Consider the following 22,140-nt stretch of genomic DNA (forward strand, 5'->3'; position numbering starts at 1 on the left):
TGTTTCATGTCTTTCAGATCAGACTGCATATATTGATTGCTTTGTTTACCTTTCCCTATTTTCTGGCTGTCTTTACTTGGGTCAGATAAGGCAAAAAAGATTTCTTTCATATTTTTTTTGTTTTGTTTTGTTTTGTTTTTTTAGTTTTTGCAAGGCAGTGGGATTAAGTGGCTTGCCCAAAGCCACACAGCTAGGTAATTATTAAATGAGGCGGATTTGAACGGCGGATTTGAACTCAGGTACTCCTGACACTAGGACCAGTGCTCTATCCACTGTGCTACCTAGCTGCCCCTTTGGTTTTTTTCTATAGTTCTTCTGCCTCCACCTTCTGGTGTAAATGATAATTTAGCTATAGTAGAGTATCCTACCATAGCATAACTCCCATATCACCTTAGGAATCCCTTATTCATTGCTGAGCTTTTCCTTGATCAAGTGGTAGCAAGGAATTTTTTCTTCAAATTTAAGCTCTCTAAAAGGGTGTTCTAATTTTGCAGTGCTATCTTTATACACTTTATGATTGTCCCCATTGCTGATTTCTTTATGTCAATGAATCAAACTAAATTCTAGAACTGTGTTACAACAAGTTAGTGCAGTAACTGCCAGTAGAAATTCACTTTCCTTTCCTTGACCATACTTCTTTTCCTCCTCCCAGTGGATTAACCACATAATGGTTGTTTAAGGAAATTAGGGCCCAAATTATATCCTCTGTTTCTTCATCCAAACCCCAAACTTATAGCACATTGGTGTACACAAAATAGGTAGTTGCTCACCAAATGTTGTTTACTCAGCATTACAGAATAGAAACTAAGCTTTATAAGAAAAAATGCTCAAAGGAAAATTATAGCCAATCTGGTGGTCATAGAATAGTTTGATGCTCTACTTAGGTATACTTATGTATTCAGAGATTTATCTTAATGACTTTCTCCCTGGGGAGGATTACCATTGAGGTAGTCAATTTAGCCTTAAGGCTGAAAAAGGAAAAGGAAAACTAATTTCGCTCTCTAGTGATCCCTTTGCGTACTGCCAAGAACTACGAGAAATAAATGATAGAAGAGAATTTTAAGACCAAAAGAACTGAAGGTGGCTGATTAGGTCACAAGCCTTCTCAGACTTAGCATTGCACTTATTCACATATTTCTTTAGTAATTCCTTAAATTTAGATATGTTTTTTCATTTGCCTACTTCTAAATTTCTAACAGATTTCCCCTCTTCCTAAAAAAAATGAGAAACTTTAATTAAAAGCTTTTTGAATTTTAAACAATTCTTTATCATATATGGAGAGTATAGTTCTTGCTTTTGAATTGGGTTGAAAACCCCCAAAGTTTTTTAAATATCTTCAGTCCTTTAAATACATAAAGGATATGTGACTCTCTCAGTACGTATACTTACCTCCCTAGCACCTATTGAGGTACTTCTCAGATTTAGGAGCTTAACCTTGGGGAATTCCATGACCATTTCAGTCCACCTCTTGTGATAACTGGTTGGCATGACCATCTACATGTAGGAAGGCCAGTTTTCTCTTGCTAGATATGCTGCCTGGCTATACCTGGCTATACCTATATACTCAAAAGTTGCTTGGGGTATATTGGACCTTTTAAAACTTAGGCTCTTTGTCCCTGACCTTTGATACTTTGGTGTCCCCTCCATCGTACAGTGAGGTAGCAGCTTTTAAGGCTCAAAGGTCCTAAGTATCCACTTGGAACATCTGCAGTATTTATATGTGTGTTATTGATGGAGACCACTCAACTGATGTTAGATGCCAAAACATGTTAGTCAAACTGACTAAATAGTGTTGCAGGACAACCATACTTTCTCTGAGCCAATAAATAATTGTTCTTCATTGTAAGCTATAGGATTAACCTCAGTCTGTGTCTTGTACAGTTTGGTGAAGTGTACCTTTAAAGTGACCTTGCCCATACTAACTAACAAAGGCTACCTTGGACTTTGTCCTGAACTGGAATCATAAATCTTCTCTTTTTACAGAAACTATCAAGCAGACAGGTTTAGAAGACAGGTCCCCAAGATAGCATTTTTTATGAAATGGGAAGGGGGGAGGCATACAATGGGACAGAAATGAAAAACTCGGCAGTTTGCCAGTTTTTCTAAAGTTGGATTTTTTCAATGCCATATTTAATTTGCTTTGTTATAAATTCCCATAATAGTAAAATCATATTCAAAGGCAGAAGTGAATTCTAAAAATGAGATGCTTTTTATTATTAGTCTATTTATTTAGAAATTGACTGAAACTACAAGCATATTTCCAATTGGCATTCATAGTTTATTATAACACTTTTTAAAGTAACATAAGAAATGTTGCCTTTCATATTACAAAGATTTTCATTTCTTTTTTTGGGGGGGGTAGCGTATAGATTGTCATACTGCAAGTGTCCCTGATCTTGAGTTTTCTTCAGATTTCACCCTGAAAATCACAAAACTGTCCATGTGTACGGTAAGCCATCTAATTTTACCTTCATTGTTTCACTAGCATTGTGGTTGATTGTGGGGCGGGATAGTACATTAATTATAGGGTTGTGATAAATGAAGAAAACAATTGCCTTCGACAGTCCACATTTGCCTCCATCAGGCTGTGAAACGGATCTGTTCTAACAGATTGGTAAACCTCAGAAAAGTTAGTTTAGTTCAATGTAAAAAATGAACATGTTTATGTAGTGGTTTTTATGTAGTGATTTTTCCTTTGTATGTTCTACTCTCTTCCCCTCCCCCATTTCATTATTTTTTCTTTTCATCCTGCAAGACTAAATGGTATATTTTCCCCCTCATGCTATTAGCATCCAGTCTCTTTTTAAGGTAATTTACAAATGTATACATTAGGATTTCTTATTATTTGTCTTCTAAAGCCTAGTGTTAAGAATGATTTTATTAAGTGATTTTGATTTGTTACAGAGAATTAGTATATGTAGCTTTTTTTTCCTAATAAAACAGTCTTCATCTTTATTAGATGGCTTGGAATATTGCAGTATGCCATATTTCCAAGAAAGTATGATCTATGTTTATCTGGGGGTTTAACTGGTATGCTCACTGGTTCATTGTTGAGTTCTGTGGACAGAGTATTTTCTTTGAGTTTTGAATTACTGTCTTATAGTAAGTTTATAGGAATTTATAAAGTTTTGAATGGCTTGAATTAATAATCTTCATTAAATTTTTTATTTTTATTTACCATTTACATATGTTTAGCATGGGACATCTAAGTATTTTGTTCAAGTGGACCAGAATTTCTTTACTTACTTAGCACATTAGTAACTATTTTGTAAAGAAGCTATTTGATTTGGTCAAATGACATCTTTCAGTCAAAACTAGTCTGCAGTTTTAAAACTATTCCATATTCATGTCACTACCAGTTTTATGTACTTGACTAGTCAAAAGAAAAGTCTTAAAATCTGAATCTAAATCTCCCTCATTCCCCACGATTTTATACTACTGGACTTGCAGGCTAAATTCTTAAACTCCAAGTCTACTTCAGAAAGGCTGAAAGAGCACAGTATTGATTGTGGATTTGTGAAAAATAACAGCATTTCTACTAGTGAAAACGCTGAGTTGTCCTTATTATCATAGCACTTCTGTCTAATATCTGTGCTCTTTGCATTCATTGGCTTCAAGATTAAAAGCCTCCAAGGCAAAATTCTAATTTCAGTTTTACATTTTATGTTTATTGAATTTTGCTGGAATTTTACATATGCTTGCGTATATTTTAATATGCATATAAAACTGTTGTGCTTGTTCTGAAATATGTAATAATACAATTGGTTTCTGTCTGTTTTGATGTAAAATAACTTTTATATTGAGCTGTTCAAAATCACTCATTGTGTGTTTTAGTCTCTCTTAAACCAGACTAGAGGGGCAGGAATGGAACTATTGGTCAATTAGCTGAACTTGAGGAAGTTCTAGTGTTGCGGTAGAATGAATGTCCAATAGGCAGTTTATTTTCTACATTTGAGAAAGGAGAAATAATGTTAAAGTATCTTGCTTGTTTGATATGCCACTTTAAGTTTTTATTCCAAATTTGATTTCACATTAGAAGTATAATTTTATTGGTTATTGTCGTAGTAAGTGGTGCTGTAAAGTGGCCTTAAAAGGAGAACTACCTAGGAAAAAAAGATAAATGGACTTAATTGTTCAATCTAAGTTTGTTCTTTGATATGCAAAAAACCTTTATGTTACTAAAAGGGTCTTCTGAAATGTCTATCTAGAATAAATTAGTTTAAAGAGTCAGCATTTTGTATCTTCTATGAGAATCTTGACCACATATTACTAGTTCAACCTGTCTCCTTTTCCCACGTTTATCACTTGCAGGCCTGATACATAGCCTCAGACGTGTTTTTCCAAACTGTATCTGGCTGCTCCAAAACCTGAAACATCCCTTCCTTATTAAAAGAGAGATTAGCAACTGGATTTTGTGGCAGAGAATCTGAAGCTACAATACATAAAAGAGATGAAAAAGACAAATGAAACCTCATTGAGGATTTCTCTTTAATGTCATCAGAGAAAATAGGAGAGCTTTGAAAAAGGGAGAGGCATGTGCACAAAACAGGTTACAAATGCTCTCAGATTTCTTTTTGTAATCCTCTCTAGAACCTAGCATCTGGGAATGAAGAAGGTATTCTTTATTTTCACTTAGTGCTAAAAATACTCCATAATGCATATAAGCCTGTGATTTCTCTGAATATCACAAAGCAAATTTAAATTTTGATTTTATTGTCTTTTGTGTTTAGAAATTTTGTGAATAGCTACAAGGTATAAAATACGAAATTCTCTGAGCACTTAAGCCCCTTTTTAATGTATGCATAGCTATTTCTTGCCAAATGAGATTCTAAATTTGTGGCTTAATTAAAAAAAATTAAAGAGTAAATTAGGTTTTTTTTTTAAAGCTCCAAAATGCTAAGAGCATTTCATGTTTTAATTTAGTAGTGTGTATGTCCTAGACTGATATTAGTTTAGTTAGATTTCTCAAGATTAAGAATCTTTTAAAGGAAGAAAGAAATCTTTTTGTCTAGAATCAAGGAGAAAATAAGATACCATTTTGTTTATTTAATGTTTTATGTTATAGAAATTAATTTACAGTTTGTTTTTTGGAGGGAATAATATCTTCACTATATATTATTGTTCTGATTAGAGATGTGTCCTAACATATCTTTGTGAATGACAGAAAAAATATATAACATTTGAGAATTTTTTTGCTTTATTATGTGGAATTATAAATAGTTTGAATAAAATTATCTTTCATTTTATGATATAGACTTTCACCATATCAGCCTAATTTCCAAATAATATAACAATCAGATCCCATTATCTTATTGAGAATTTTTGATATAGTCAAAAATGAATACTTTCAACCTGTAAAAGTATGATGGATTGTTTCTTTGTGAGTTCTTAAATTTTAATGCTTATTATGTAATTGTATAATATTTCTTTATTCTGTATCTGCTCTTTCAACCAGCATTTTTAAGGTGTTTCTGGAATGCCAGTCACTGAGCTAAGACAAAGGCACCCTGCCCTTAAGGAGATCCCCCCTCTCATGTGGGAGCAGCATATACAGTGTCCCAGATGAGCCCCAATAGGAGCCATGGGAGGTGCCAGGAAAGGGCCAGGGGCTGGATTTTTTAGTTGAGACCAGAAAGAAGTCAGGAGGTGGAGGATAAGGAAGAGACCAGCTTCTCAGTGAGGACGAAGAGGAGAGGTCAGCCGACCTTACAGAGCATTCATTTGTTTATTTTAAATTTAGGACAATGAGGTTAAAGTGACTTGCCCAAGGTCATGCAGCTAGGTAATTGTTAAGTGTCTGAGGCCGGATTTGAACTCAGGTCCTCCTGACTCCGGGGCTGGGGCTCTGTCCACTGTGCCACTGAGCTCCCCCCCCCCCCAGAGCATTCATTTGTAGTGGACCTGGTCAGTCCAGCTCCATGATCTCGGGTCCAGCAGAGATAGTGGATGATGTAATCTGAGGCTAGATCCACTCTAAGGGCAGGAAACTCAAGGGTAGAAGTATAGGTTGAACTGATTCATTCACCAGGGGATCAAAATGAGAAAGAACGTGGACTGTGGTAGCCACTCCAGGGTGCTTCTGCCCCCCCCCCCCACTTCCATCCCATTACCCCTCCCCCCACCCCCCTCTCATACAATGCAGTGGACCCAGTGAGGCTCTTGACAGGGCTTGTTGAATAAATGAGGGAGTCCAAATTATATGTTGTATCAACATGTTTAATATGTTTTGTCATTGTAGTTCCTGGATCAAAGCCAACTCTCCACTCACTCCAAAACACAGTGATCAGAAATGTTGTTCCAAGCCTTTTTTAGCTGAATATTACTGAAATCCAGATAATTCTTAGACCAAAATTAAAATAGATTTTATTGTTCTTTTTATCCCAAATCTCTTATACAGTAATGATGTTGTTTTGTACAACCAGTCTATATAAAACCTAAGTGAAAGTATTTATGTTGGGATTTGAGAGTTGTTGTTCCTTTTAAGAGATATCTCTGGATTCACGAAGAGAACTAATGATAGATTAATGACTATATGTGGACAGAGATGACAGTCACAGTACATAATGTCTTCCTGACAACTTCATGAGTAAAAACAAAGATGATCAAAGGAAGAATCCTAAAAGGAGCCAAATTATCCAAATTTCCCAATGGGTAATCTGAAGTAAATTAATAATTTAGTGAAGTGAGTTAAAAAACACTGAAACTAAGGACTCATTCATTTGATGAATATAAATAAAGTAAAAAGAAATTCATTTTAAAACTTTTTTAATGAACAATTAGAAGTAATGCCATGGGACAGAAATTTAAGAGGTATGAAAAGATGAATAAAACACAACCCTTGCCCTCTAGGACATCATAGTCTAATTAGAAAAGATTAGAAAAGAAAAGGAATAAACCATGCAGATGTGTGTGTGTGTGTGTGTGTGTGTGTGTGTGTGTGTGTGTGTAATTAAAATAGATTAATTAATGTATGGTTGAGTACCAAAAAAGTGCTGTGAAAATTGAGAGCTAGAAAAAGGATTCTTTTTAGCTAAGGAAGGTAAGTCTTCATAAGAAGATTCTGAGCCTCAAAAGGGAAGAGAACTTCGCGTGATGGAAAGGTAAAAGCATTCTTACAATAGGCCATGGTTTGAGGCAAGGCATGCTAAAGGATGTTCAGGGAATAATAAATAATTGTTCCTGGATCCTAAGACACGTGGAGCAGTGGAGTGGGAAGCAGACCTTGAAAAGTAAGAATGGAGATGGATTGAAGAGGGGCCCTGAAAGTCAGACCTGGGGAGTTTGGCCATGATTCTATTTCCATTTCACAGAATGCAAGAAAGGAAAAGATTACCAAGAAGACATGGAGGGTTAGCATGTCAAATGCTTCTCAAAAGTCAGAGATGTTGAGGACTAAGAAGAGAGGGTGACTTTGACAAGAAGGAAATGTTGACTTTTGAGAGTTTTCAGTGGAGAGAAAGAAGTCTGCTTTGAGAATTGTAGATAAAAATTTTTACATGAATCTTGAAATTTTCAGGTGGCTATGGTTGTTACACATATACTTGGTTTTTGTTTTGTTTTTGCCAAGGCAATGGAGTTGATTTACCCAAGGTCACCCAACTAAGCATTAAGTGTCTGAGGTCGGATGTGCACTCAGGGCCTCCTGACAACAGGGCCGGTGCTCCATCCACTTCACTCACTACCTAGCTGCCCCTGCACATAGTTCTTTGTGGGGTTTTTTTTGTTTTTTTTGTTTGTTTTTTGTTTTTTGCAAGGCAATGGAGTTAAGTGACTTGCCTAAGGTCACACAACTAGGTAATTATTAAGCATCTGAGGCCAGGTTTGAACTTGGGTCCTCCTGACTCTAGGACAGGTGCTCTGTCCACTATGCCACCTAGCTTCCCTATATAGTTCTTAATAAATGAAATGTTAAAATGAACAAATCCATCTATATTTACATTAACAAGGAAACAAACGGCGTACAAAGAAAAATGTCCAGACCACTAAAAACTCAACAGATATCAAAGAGGTTATAATGAAAATCAGACAATGAGTTAAAAAAATAAAGGAAATATTTTGGTTAATTTTATATTTGATGGAACCATAACAGCCTAACTTTTTTAGGTTTTGCTGGTTAAAGAGTTAATCTTTTAAATGTTTTTAGTGGTTGTTTTTTTTCTGGCGAGGAGTAGTTATGAAGACTAGATTACATTTTTTTATGACAAAATAAAACTTCCCATTTGAAGTGTTAGTGATCTGTTGCTCAGTCCTGCCTCTGTTTTCATTTGGAATTGAATGTATTGAAATCTTTGGCTTAAGAAAATGTTAAGATTAGTACATCTCTTTGCAATTATAGTATTTAAATCCTCTTTTAGGACTTGAGATTCTTCTGATACTCTAAACTGCCATCTCCAAACTCATTACTGAGTATTAAATCAGTTCTCTAAGTAATTTTAGTGCAAGTTGACCTAATTTTGACCTTGCAAAGCTAATAAACCAAAGAAATGAGTTAGAAAAGCACATCTGTGCTACTTAGAAAAAAGTAAAATTTGTCCTAAACTTGCATCATAGATTTTAGTAGGGCATCTGGTAAGTAATTTTTAATTTAATTTAAATGTTTTAATAGTCTTCTTTAGTGGATTTTCTGTCTTTTTCCACTAACATTTCTAATTATACAGTGTATAACAAACAATTAATGCCATTATCTTGATATATGAAGGAAAGTTAATTCTTTTTCTCCCCGTCTGCCTCTCTCTTTCTCTCTGTCTCTCTCTCTTTCTCTTTCTGTCTGTCACTCTGTCTAGAAACAACAATATAATATTTTGGGTCTAATCTTTCCTTCAAATTCCTTCCCCTGATCATGCCTAGGTTTCTTTAATTGTTTTTCGAATTTTCAATTTTTCCCCCAATCTCCCTTCCCTCCCCCACCCCCACAGAAGGCAGTCTGTTAGTCTTTACCTTGTTTCCATGCTATACATTGATCTAAATTGAATGTGATGAGAGAGAAATCATTTCCTTAAGGAAAAATAAATTAAAATATAAGAGATAGCAAAATTACATAATAAGATAATTTAAAAAAATAAAGATAATAGTCTTTGGTCTTTGTTCAAACTCCACAAGTCTTTCTCTGGATACAGATGGTATTCTCCATTGCAGATAGCCCAAAATTGTCCCTGATTGCTGCACTGATGGAATTGAGCAAGTCTATCAAGGTTGATCATTACCCCCATGTTGCTGTTAGGGTATACAATATTCTTCTGGTTCTGCTCATCTTGCTCAGCATCAGTTCATGCAAATCCTTCCAGGCTTCCCTGAATTCTCATCCCTCCTGGTTTCTAGCAGAACAATAGTGTTTCATAACATATATATACCACAGTTTGTTAAGCCATTCCCCAATTGATGGACATTCACTCAATTTCCAATTCTTTGCCACCACAACCAGGGTTGCTATGAATATTTTTGTACAAGAAATGTTTTTTAATCCTTTTTCATAATCTCTTCAGGGTATAGACCCAGTAGTGGTATTGCTGGATCAAAGGGTACACACATTTTTGGTGCCTTTTGGACATAATTCCAAATTGCTCTCCAGAAAGGTTGAATGAGTTCATAGCTCCACCAACAATGTATTAGTGTCCCAGATTTCCCACATCCCTTTCAACATTGATGATTGTCTTTTCCAGTCCTATTGCATGCCAAGCTTTCTTTAATCCATTTTAATATTATCAATCCCTGGTTTATTCTGTTTTTTTCTGACACTCTTGACTTGGGAGATATTCTACTTAAATTAAAGATTGCCATAGTGAAGTAATGAGAGGGTAGGAATCAGAAGAATCACTTTTGAAGGTTAGCTAGGAATCCACCTTCCAATAAGTCTATCCTTCCTACCTTCTCATGTCATGGAGGTGAACCAAGGGTAATGCCAGCTAAATCCTTTGAGTATAACCTAGTAATGGTTTGTATCTCACAGTATCTAAGAAACAAAGAAAAATAAAAAAGGATCATGACTTTCTTTGTGGTAACCTGAAAATTGGGAGGTGGCTGAGCAGAAAGGGGGAAGTGGGATGAAGAAATATGCTAAGAATCAGGTTGTTTGTGTTTTTCCCCCATATTAAAGAATTTAATTTTCTGTAGAACAGGCTCTGAATTTTCAGTGGAGGTGGTTCCTATCTATTTTCAGCTGTCAAGTTTCTTTTTAATGTTATTTTATTTTTTCCAATTACATGCATAGTTTTCAACATTGATCTTTTGTAAACTTTTCAGTTCCACATTTTTCCCCCTGACACAGTGAGTTAATTGATGTAGGTTTTATAAAAGTACAATCATATTTAACTTATTTCCATATTAGTCATTTTTAGAAAGAAGAATCAGAACTAAAGGGGAAAAAAATCCATGAAGAAAGAAAAAACAAAGCATGTTTTAAAAAATGAAAATAGTATGCTTTGGTCTCCAGTCATACTTCATAGTTCTTTCTCCTGATGTGGATGGCATTTTCCATCACAAATCTTTTAGAAATGTTTTTGATCGCTAAACTGCTGAGAGAAGCCGAGTCCAACATCAATGTTGCTGTTAATATGTACAATGTTCTTTTAATTCTGCTCTCTCCATACAGCATTTATCTTCCCAGGCTTTTCTAAAGACTGCCTACTCTTGACTTCTTATCAAACAATAGTACTCCATCACATTCTTGAACCATAATTTGTTGGGTATAGTCCAAATTACTCTCCAGATTGATTGGATTAGTTCACAGCTCTACCCACAATATATTAGTGTCCCAGTAAGAATAATAACAGTTTTTTAATTGCTTTTAATATTTACTGACGTATAGGTATTTTAATGTGAAATCTTTGTTTAGAGATCAACAGATTGACATACTGTGTGGAACTAAAGGATATTGTTATTTTTGTGATAAAATGAAACCAGAAGACACAAAAAAGTTAAAACTAAAGGGAAAAATTCACATTCTCCTTTGGGGCCACCAAATGAGAGCTAACAGTTAGTATGGATGTATTTCCAAAGACACCATTCCTTGGATACTTGGTCACCTCCTTTTGCAGTGCTCACAATGAGCATGAGGATAAAGACCATATGAGATAATTATGGAGTATGTGACATTGTCTTTCTCTTCCAAACCCATCCCTCTTCTAGACTTTCCTATTTCTATGTGGGGAAACCCTCATCTTTTCTTATTTTTCTCAACCTCCCAACCTCACTTTTAACTGCACTTATACTATATCTTGTTTCTTCTCCACATCTCATGATCTCTGTATTATTCTTTTTTTTTGCAAGGCAAACGGGGTTAAGTGGCTTGCCCAAGGCCACACAGCTAGGTAATTATGAAGTGTCTGAGACCTGATTTGAACCCAGGTACTCCTGACTCCAAGGCCAGTGCTTTATCCACTACGCCACCTAGCCGCTCCATCTCTGTATTATTCTTAAAACACACACACACACACACACACACACCCCTATTAAGACTTTCATTATCAGGGTGGCTAGGTGGCCCAGTGGATAGAGCAGCAGCCCTGGAGTCAGGAGTATCTGAGTTCAAATCCGGCCTCAGACACTTCATAATTACCTAGTTGTGTGTGGCCTTGGGCAAGCAAGCCACTTAATCCCGTTTTCCTTGCAAAAAAAAAGACTTTCATTATCTCTGTCCTGGAATACTCTGATAGCGTCCAATTGGTCTCCATGCTTCAAGTTTCTTCCTATTCCAGTTTATTCTTCTCAAAATTAGCAGTCAGTTTCCTAAAGTGCAGGTTTTGACCAAGCTCTCTCCTTACTCAGTGAATTGTAGTGGTTCCCTATTAAACTATAGGAGCAAATGTAAAGTCCTTTGTTTAACCTTTAAAGCCCATCAAGGCATGGGATCTTCCTATCTTTCCAATCTTGTGGTACATTAGTCCTTTCTTACCTCTCTACCTTTCATCTCCTAACTCCAAACCTAGCATCTAATCTCTTCTCTCCCCTGCCTTTTAGAATTCTTGTTTTCTTCAAGATTCACCTTAGTACCATTTCTGTAGGAGGTCTTTTATGAGCCCCAGTCTGTTAGTACCTTCTCTGTAAAGGTACCTTGTATCTACTTTATATATGCTCTGTGTGTTTGTGTGTATATGTTCTCTCCCATTAGAAATTTAGTTTCCTTGAAGGCAGTGGCTATTTATTGTTTCTTTGTATTCCCAGCTCTGAGGTCGGGCTTAATAAACAGTTACAAAATTAATTTTTCATTCATTAGGTCAAAGAGGCAATTCTATAATGGAATTATGCCCAAAGAGCAATAAAACTGATCATATGCTTTGACCCAGCAATACCAATACTAGACATATATCCAATAAAAATCACAAAAATGGAAAAAGTGCCACATTTCCAAAATATTTATAGCAGCTCTTTTTGTAGTAGCAAAGAATTGGAAATTGATGTCATACCCATCATTTGGGGAATGGCTGAACAAGTAATGGTTTATGAGTGTTATGGAGTATTATTGTTCTGTTAGAAACCATGAATAGTGAACTTTAGTGAAGCATGAAAGGAAATGAATGAACTGATGCTGAACAAAGGGAGCAGAACCTAGAATGAGCACTGTTCCCATTAACAATAATAACATTGTGAGTTGATCAAACTATGATGGATGCAACCCCTCTCAGAGGAGTTCAGTGAACTAGGGAAACCCTGGGAGACTTGATATGGACAAGTTTTTTCCAGATTAAAAAAACAAAACAAAATTCAAAATAACAAAAAAAAACCCCATAAAATATGAATGGATAATATGTTCAGTTTTTAAAAACTGCTCTTATGATTTTCGTTCTTATCCCATGGTTTTCTTTCCTTTTCCCTTAATCCTAATTCCTCATATACAAAATGACCAATATGTGAACAAATGTATATGCACAACTTTTACTGTTACACCATTGAGGAGAGAGGGGTGGGAAGAAGAGGGGGGGGTAGAAAAATGTGTAATTTATAAATATGCAAGTGGATTAATGTTGAAAAACTTTCATAACTTATAATTAGAAAAATAAAAGAAAAAAAAGACAATTCTAGATAACTACTATAACAACTGGAGGAAGCTAGGTGGTGTAGTATATAGAGTGACCTGGGCCTGAATTCACTAAGACCTGAGATCAAATCTGACCTTAGATACATTTTTGTTATCGATTTTTAAAAATTATATGTTAATTATTTTAACATTTTTTTAAATTCTTAGTTCCAAATTCTCTCTCTCCTTTCCTCCCCTTCCTTATGTTTAAGAACGCAAGAAATTTGATATAAGGGTATACATTTGCAGTTATATAAAGCATTTCCATATTACTCATGTTGTGAAAGAGAAAACAGACAAAAAACCCAAGAAAAATAAAGTTAACAAAAATTTTGCTTTGACCTTCATTCAGTTCTTTCTCTGTTGGCATATAGTATTTTCTATCATGAATCCTTCAGAATTGGCTTAGATCATTGTATTTCTGGGAATAGCTAAGTCTTTCACAGTTGATCATTGTAATTATTGCTATGACTGTGTACTATGTTCTGCTCACTTGAGTTTGCATCAGTTCAAATAAGTCTTTACAGGTTTTTCTGAAAGCATCCTGCTCCATCTTCCATTTCTGTCATATTAATCCACCCTAATAGGTGTGAAGGTTGTTTCAGAGTTGTTTCAACTTACGTCTCTGTTCTCAGTCGTGCTTTAGAGTGTTGATTCATATAACTAAAGATACCTTTGATTTCTTCATCTGAAAACTGCTTGTTAATATCCTTTGACCATTTAACAATTGGGGAATGACTTGTATTCTTATAAATTGATTCCGTTCTCCATGTTTGAGAAATAATGGCCTCTTAAAATTTACTGGCTGTTTAACTCTGAGCAAGGCATTTAATCTTGTCCCCTTCAGTTTCTTCATTGGAAAAAATGGTGATAATAATAGCACCTACCTCTCAATGTTTTGAGGGTCAAATGAGATAATAATTATAAAGTACTTAGCACAGTAGACCCTCCTATCACACATGTTAAGCTTTTACAAAGAATTTTATATCATTTAATGTTCCCAACAATACTGAGAGGGATTCCAGGTTTATTCCTATTTTATATAGATGAAGGAGTGAAGTTGGAAAAAATTAACTGACTTGTTTAGGGTCCCACTGTTGGCCAATATCTGAAACAGGATTTGAATTCAGACCTTGACCAGTCCAAGCCTAGTCCAGATGTGAAGAACAGGAGTTATTGATTCCTGATCTCATGTGTCTGGGGACCCCCATAAGGGAGCATCTGCTACTGAGGAGGGAAGGACAATAGGATCAACAAGATTCATTTCCTATTATAAAAATTAGTATTGGCATTTTCATTTGGAGTTTGAACCTTGTTGCAGGTCTCTAACCTGTTAAGAAAGGAATTAAAGAACAATTCCATCCCTGCTGACCATCTGGAAGGATCAGAATACATTTCCCACCCACCCCCAAAAAGGATCATGTGAAAGCCTTAACAGGATGATTTTCCAGTGCCTGTGTGTCTGTAGATTGATCACTGCCACCTGTAATCAATAGGAAGTAAGCCAGAAAAGATGATTTGAAATAAGATTGTACCAAGGATCATTTAGGTCAAAGAGCATATCTTTATTTATTTTTTGAGATTGTAAGAAGAGAAGATGGACTAAATTAGAAAAGCTTTCTAGTTATACTTTGATAATCCTATAATTAGATTTAATAAGAATTAATGTATTAAATCTTTTTCCAGTGAATGTTTCTGCTGTTATTTTTTTAATGGAGAGTCTGTGCTGCTTCTTGCTCTTTGCTGCTTGACCTATTGTTGAGTCCTAATCAGTAATATCAGTATCCCTTGTATTTGGCACCTACTGTTTATTGCTCCTAAAAGGAATTGCAAAAGAAGAGAAAAATACAAATTTTCTCTTTGGATAAGATTGAAAATTAATAGAAGAAAGAACTTGGTTCAGAACTTTAGAATTTAATTACTATTGGGAGAAAATAATGCTTTATAAACTTAGTGCCTTTGATTATTGTTTCTTAGTTTAAATACCTATTACCGATAAAAGTATTTGGTATATAATTATTTTGAAGTTTATTTCTCAAAATGTTAGATTAGATGGTTTTTAATTCAATAATATAATTATTTTATGGAATTTATATATAAAATTTTTCTTTACATCTATTGGTAAATTATTTTGATCTTATATTAAGGTTTTGGTTTTTTTTTTAAACAAATATTCCATCACAAAATAGCAGTTGTCTTTTTGTTACACTATAGTGACTTTGCTGCATGGATTACAAGCACTCTATCTCCATGCTTGGATAAACTCCATCAAAAGCACATTATCCTCCTACTTCTGTGGCCAGCTGCCTAATTGTATCTGCTGTAGCTGCACGCTGTTGGAACATGATACCAGTGAGGAACAGAAATGATAAATTGCTCCCTGCAGGTGATAGTGATGATGATAATTTTTAATTTCCTTCTTTCTCACTGAATTAGTATGGTTGTCTTCACTGGTTCTCATAAGGACTAGTCTGATCTTATTTTGCTAGCTACAGCTAAATGTGTTTGGTGATTTCTATTATTATATAAGCAATAGTCATTGTACCAAGCCACTTATTGAAGGAATTCTGAAGGAATTGAAGTAATTCATTTTTAATTTAGATTATTATTTTTAAAACAAAATGAACTACATGGTTTCCCCTTTATATGGTAGGAACATATGATAGAGATAAAGAATCATAATTTTTGGCAAATTTTAATGTCATTTTATCTTGTAAATAGTACAATTTTAGATGAAAATCTTTATTTTGCAATTTAAGATTATGAAATCTGACCTTTATTTCCATTCAGAATCTTGGTAGTTTATCTAGTTGTATTTTTGAAATGCATATTACAAATGAGAAATGCCTTCTTTTGAAACTATCTATTCTTTATACTTAAAGGTATCAGGCCCCATGACTTCATCCTTGTAGGAGGCTCCCTCTCAGATCTGTGGATTTGCAACCACTATGCCGCCTGTAAGGTCTTTGGGTAGATTTTATTTAGGTTTTGAGTATGATACCTGGCAGTCAGTAAAGCAGCAATGCCCTTGGGCCATTTGTGTCACTGTCAACTCCATTCTCTTCTTGGACATTCAGGTTCAGTTTTCAGAGCAGTTCTCACAATTGCAGTTTAAACTATCCTTTCCCTGCAGATAGCTTCATGCTGACAGCTATGATATGCTGGACTTCACTACACTGAAAGTTCATTCATTTTCATTATGACTTTGCCTCTGCAGATTAACCCAGCTGCTACAGATACGAGATTTTTAATGCATTTAATTTTTTCCCAGCAGTTCCATTTGCCCCTAACAGTATATTTACAGAGCAAAAAAGGCAAAATTATTCTGTTGTTAGGGCTTCCTCCAACCTAATCTCATTTTTTTCAGAACCACATTTGTCAGGTTATAGCTTCAATAATTTATTACTATAGTCTACTAGTCATCATTTTCAATTTCCTAGTGTTCATTCTTTAGTCTAATGTTTGAATGACTTGTAGAGAGAATGTGAGAGTAAAGTTCATTGAGATTAGTCCTCAGGGGACCTATAGATGGCCTGTCAAAGGAATAATGAGAGGATGAAATTGTAATGGAGGAAATAAGTGGTATGTTTATGGTTTAAAGGAGAGGAAAAGAGCTCCTTTACCCCCCCACACATCATCAAGTATGTGTTTGATTTGTTTTTACATATTCAGAATTCAAATTATATAGTCAAATTTAAATTGGTTTCTTAATATTTTTTAAAAACTCTTGTATCACTAGAAGTCACTTCTTGTCAAAAGGAGGTGCTTCCTCTTAGATCCTTCTTAGGAAGGTTTCCTTCCTTTTAGAGTTGTAATTGTTTGGGTTTAGAGGCTCAATATTCCCTTTATCATAGGAACATAGACTTGGACCTGGAATGGACCTTCATGGTCAAGTATAGTTCCCTCATTTTACAAATAATGAAACTGAGGCAAAGAGTCATTAAGTCCCTTGCTCAGTGTCAGTTTGTTCAGAGACAGGATTTAAACTTGGATATTCCCAATTTCAAATCCGTTGCTTTTTTCATCATACTTTTTAACTACTTCAAAGTAATGAGTTAACATGTCAAAAGATGATACTGTAATCAATTCTCAATTGTCTGCATGCTGTCAAGCTAATTTGTGGATTTTCTGCCAGTAATTTTTAATACTAGATTGACTTCCTCTCTTTGCCAAACATACTGTTGAGTCCCACTATGATTTATATGTGGTAGGTGAATAGGAACCACAGATTAATTTTGGATTATGGGGCGGCTAGGTGGCGCAGTGGATAGAGCACCACCAGCACATGGAGTCAGGAGTTCCTGAGTTCAAATCTGGCCTCAGACACTTAATAATTACCTAGCCGTGTGGCCTTGGTAAAGCCACTTAACCCCATTGCCTTGCAAAAACCTAAAAAAACCCCCAACAATTTGGATTATAGATCACAGATTTAGAACTGGAAAGGATTTCAGGAATTGTGCTCTTCATTTTGAAAACCTATCAATCCATGAATCTCTTCAACATCTTATGGTATTAATTATATTCATCTGATCTGACTTCTGTCTTTGTAAGATATTCGCCTTGGCAATTTTCTTACATTTTACACATAAACAGCTTCAACATTCTCTGCAACTAGAATTTGTGGTTTTTTATAACTTTTCCTGACTAAAAGCTTAAAAGAAAATTCAATCTTTTCAAATAATTTAGGATTCCTTGTACTATATACATTCTAGTATTATAATGCCTTCTTCCTCTGATTTTTAAATCTTTTGTAATTACATCTTTAAGGATTAAACTTTTAATGTTTTCCCATTTTCTTTTGTCATTTTCTTAGGTGATCCTTAGGAAGGGCATTTTTGACTTAACAAAAATATCTCTCCTTAAGAAATAAAATATGTTAAATCATCCATCCTTGCATTTATGTATCTTTTGGAGTAATTAATATGTAAATTGATTTTGGTGATATTCCTAACTAGGTCTTCACTGTCCTCTGACCATAATCTTCATCTCCATCCCATTAGAAACTTGGACTGTACCTTCTAGCACTGATAAACTGAGCTTTCACCTATAAATGGTTTCCACACAACTTTTAGGGCTTCTTCTCCCTACTATTTTTCAGTATCTCTAGGCTATTTTTATCCCCTCTGATATGAATCCCACTTTATGCCCTGTGAAATTAGACATTTTCATTTCAAATAAATTTTATTATTTTATCCAATTCAAAAAAGTATCTCCTTGATGGTTTGTTTTTATATCCCTAAATTTGTATTGTCATTTTTGTTTTATTGACATGAGCTGTCCATGAGGACAAATGGGGTTAAGTGGCTTGCCCAAGGCCACACGGCTAGTTATTAAGTGTCTGAGACTGGATTTGAACCCAGGTACTCCTGACTCCAGGGCCAGTGCTTTATCCACTGCACCACCTAGCCTCCCCTGTTTCTTTATTCTTTAAAGAGTGATTTGTAACTATTTATGTTTTAAGTGTATTTTGGCGGTCTGAATTCCAAATGTTTCATGAAATTTATTTCGATGGTATTTTCCTTTCTTTTATTTACTCCTGGGTTTTATTATTGCTCTATGAAAATGTTGTGGGTTTATTTTATATCATGGTTCTTTATTCAAGTTATTGATGGCTTCAATAGTTTATTTGCTGATTCTCTGAAGTTTTCTAAGTAAGTCATCCTGTCAAGCAGTAAATAGAGATAATTTGTCTCTTTGCTTCTTTCTGTTTTCTTTGCCTTTGATTTCTTCATTCTGTTTTATTCTTGTCATTAACATGGCTAAATCTATGTCAAATAATTATGAGAAGGATTTATTCTATCTTTAATGCTGTATTATATTAAATAGTGGTCCCTTTGAATTCTGTTTATTAGCATAAGTTAGTATTGCTGGGTGGTTGAGTGGATAGAGCATCTGGCTTGGAGTCTGAAAGATCCAAGTTCAAATATGACCTCAAACACCGAGATCTGTGTGACTCCATGCAAGTCACATAACACTTGTTACCTAAGTTTTCTCATCATTAAAATGAAAATAATACTAATACCTGTCTCCCAGGATTTGGGGAGGATCAATTGAGCAATTTGCCCAAGCTTGAAACCCAAGTGAGGAAAGTCTTTGGACTAAGTTAGAATTTGAGCTCCTACCTCCTAGACTCTGGCTTCAACACTCTCTCTACCTACATGAGTCCAAGTATATCCCATGCCTGGGACTTTTATAATATCCCAGTTGTTAGTAACCCCCCCATTGCTTTGTTTACTTTGTATGACTTATTTACCTTTGTTTGGGGTATCTTCCCTTTCCCTCACTTAAGCTCCCTCCACAGTGCCAAGAATCTGGATGGTACTAAACAAATTGTTTATTGAATTAAATTGAATCCTCCCCCATCAACCAAAATTCACCCATCCCCACCACTTAAATCTCCTTCCTCTCTTTACTGATGATCCTTCCCCTCACACCTGGGCATCTGCATCACTTCTTGCAAGACACTAGCTGCTTTCTTCCCTCTGATACTTAACAGGGAAGAGAAGTAAGGTGGGACCTATGTATTTGACAACTGTCAAGTCAGTTCACCTCTTGAACTAATTTCCTTGTCTATACACTGAGATGCCCTTGAGACCATAGAATCCCATGGTTCTAGAAGAGTGAAGCACCCAGACCTCTGCAGAATCACCTTCTACATACAGACTCTGCAGATGTCTGATTAAGGCAGGGCAGCACTTTGTGAACCCTTTAGTGACTGTCTGAATTTGAGAACTTTTTATAGCTTACATCCTAAGATTAATAAGATTCACTAAGGTTTTTTGGGGGGTAGAATAATGAATTATTGATTGTGCAGCAAAACATTTTCCTTTTTCCAATCTCCTACAAACCAACAATTTTCATTAAAAGTAACTTTCTCAAGTCTAGTTTTTTAAAATAATATTTATGTTTTCAGTGCCTTTGAAAAAATCATAAAAAAGTTATTACTTCTGGATATTTATCAGTTTGTCTTATAATTTCAAATATTAATTATTATTCTATTTCTTTCATATTGATTTTATCACTTTCTGTTTTTTCATTTCTCAGGTCTCTGCTTTGACCTTACATTCATATTCGTCTGCCTTAAGATAAAATTCATTTTAAAATTGTATCTCCCGACATGCTCAGTCTTTTATTTTACATAACTGGCTATAGGACTATGCTTTGCTAATATTTTATTTGTTTTCATTGTCTGTTGTATCAGAATAATATTTATAAACTTAATAAAACCACACAAAAAGTATACTCTAAATTTGGGTTTCTTATGTTCCTCACAAAAGAAACAAACCCATTATATTGTTCCTTGATGAAAAATCTAAACTTTTGTTGAACTTTTATGTCAAAAGTTGATTATAGATATTTTATTAAACATAATTTTTCATACTCTACAGTTTCATCTGTTTATGCTGGAAAATATTCTTTGATTTTATTGAGTATACAGAATTTGAAGGTGAGCTATTAGAGAAATTTCACAATTTAGATCTTTAGTTTTAGTTTATACTAAATTTAATTTAATTCTATTTCTGTAGTAAATTTCCCATTTATTCCATCATCTTTCCCCCCCCCAGTCCACCCCAATACAAGCCTTCATTGTCAAGTGTTCTAACTATTGCAGAGGACACCCCCCCCCCCAATTCTTTCCCCTTTCCAATCCATTTTTTTTTTTGTTACTTCAAGACTAATCCTTTTTAACTGGTTGTTTGAAGAATAATCTTTTTTTGTTTGTTATTTTTCTCCATGAAACTCTTCAGTTCCTCTCTTTTCCCTAATGATTAAGGTTTTAATTCTTTAACCATTTATGTCCCTTTACAATTTTATTCACTCTTTCCAAATTTAATTCTATTTTCTACATACACTATAAACTTTAGCAAAACTGAACTGCCTACCACCCCCGTATATTTCCCATTTAATTCCCTACATTCATCTGTTGAATTTCTACCCTTAAAAATCCAACCCACATACCACTTTTTTCTTTGAAGCACTTTGCATACATTCCAGTTGGTAAAGGTCCCCTCTCTCTAAAAGAAAGTTTGACATAATACTTTTCATCTTTTTTTTTTGTTCTTCTTGTATTGTGTCTTTCATATGCGGCAGTAAGCCCTGCATAGATTGTATTTTCCTAACATTTGAATCCTACCTACTCTGGTGTCTACATACACAGTAGTTGCTTAATATATTTTTAATCTAATTGAATTGGTGTGTTATTTACTAATACTTCTCACCCCTTGTCTTAGCCATTTGAATGTCAAAACAATGGACTGCTTTGTCTTAATCGTGACTGGAATTCTGAGCAACTCGTGTCCCAATTGTATAATTTTCCCCTAGTCTTTGTTGTGCTATTTGCTTATTCACTTAAAACTAAATGGAAAACTTTTCCATCTGTTTCTGTAATTGCTATTAAATAGACATCTTTTATGCTTGCTGTTAGCTTTTAACAAATATATGCTTTTTTTTTCATTGTGGACACCATATGCTATAGGCTTCCTCTCCTTTTGTTTATTGTTACTGCCTATTTTTTCTTAAAATTACTGATAATGAGAAATGAATGATTTCAACTTGGGCACAACTAGAAGAAGAGATCAAAAAAATCTCATACCTTCTTAAGGTAGGCAAGCTGGAGCATGTTTGCTGTGGGGACAGAAGGATTTATGTCATCACTTTCGGTGCCTTCCAGCTGAACCCTCAGCAGCCAAAGTATGAGTGGAGATAATAGTTCTGGGAGGAGGAAGCCTGCTGAGGGGGAGCCAGAGGAAAAGGCATTTTTTTTACTAAATTATCTCTGGATTTAGTAGATAGAGATCATAACTTTGATATACTTAATGAATCTATCTATAAGAACATTATTGCTGTAAAAGAAATCAGAAGATATAAGGATGTTGCATTTAAATAAGAAGGTTTGTAACCTAAAGATGGTTCTTGAAAATGCAAATAAAGAAAACTGAAGAGTAACTTCATCTTAAGGTCAATGTGATACTCCCATCTTTCACCTTTGCTTTTTAGAATCCCCTCCAGATTGCTTCAAAGCTCAGCTCTGGTGCTACTCCCTGCTTGAAGGGATCTTTTCAGTTTTTAGTTCTCCCCAAATTGCTTTGCATTTGCCTTAAACATATCTATATTTACTAATATGTGAA

At 34.9% G+C, this 22,140-nt stretch overlaps 1 protein-coding gene across 1 annotated transcript in view; it reads left to right on the plus strand.

The window, feature by feature from the left end:
• PRMT3 (protein arginine methyltransferase 3) overlaps positions 1-22,140 on the plus strand; it is a 144,669-nt gene that overhangs the window by 92,290 nt on the left and 30,239 nt on the right. Inside the window, exon 13 of the mRNA XM_074230373.1 lies at positions 2,363-2,449. Coding sequence (XP_074086474.1) covers positions 2,363-2,449 — 87 coding nt within the window. The remainder of the gene's footprint in view (positions 1-2,362; positions 2,450-22,140) is intronic.

The sequence above is a fragment of the Macrotis lagotis genome, chromosome 3, assembly GCF_037893015.1.
Source record: "Macrotis lagotis isolate mMagLag1 chromosome 3, bilby.v1.9.chrom.fasta, whole genome shotgun sequence".
NCBI lineage: Eukaryota > Metazoa > Chordata > Mammalia > Peramelemorphia > Peramelidae > Macrotis > Macrotis lagotis.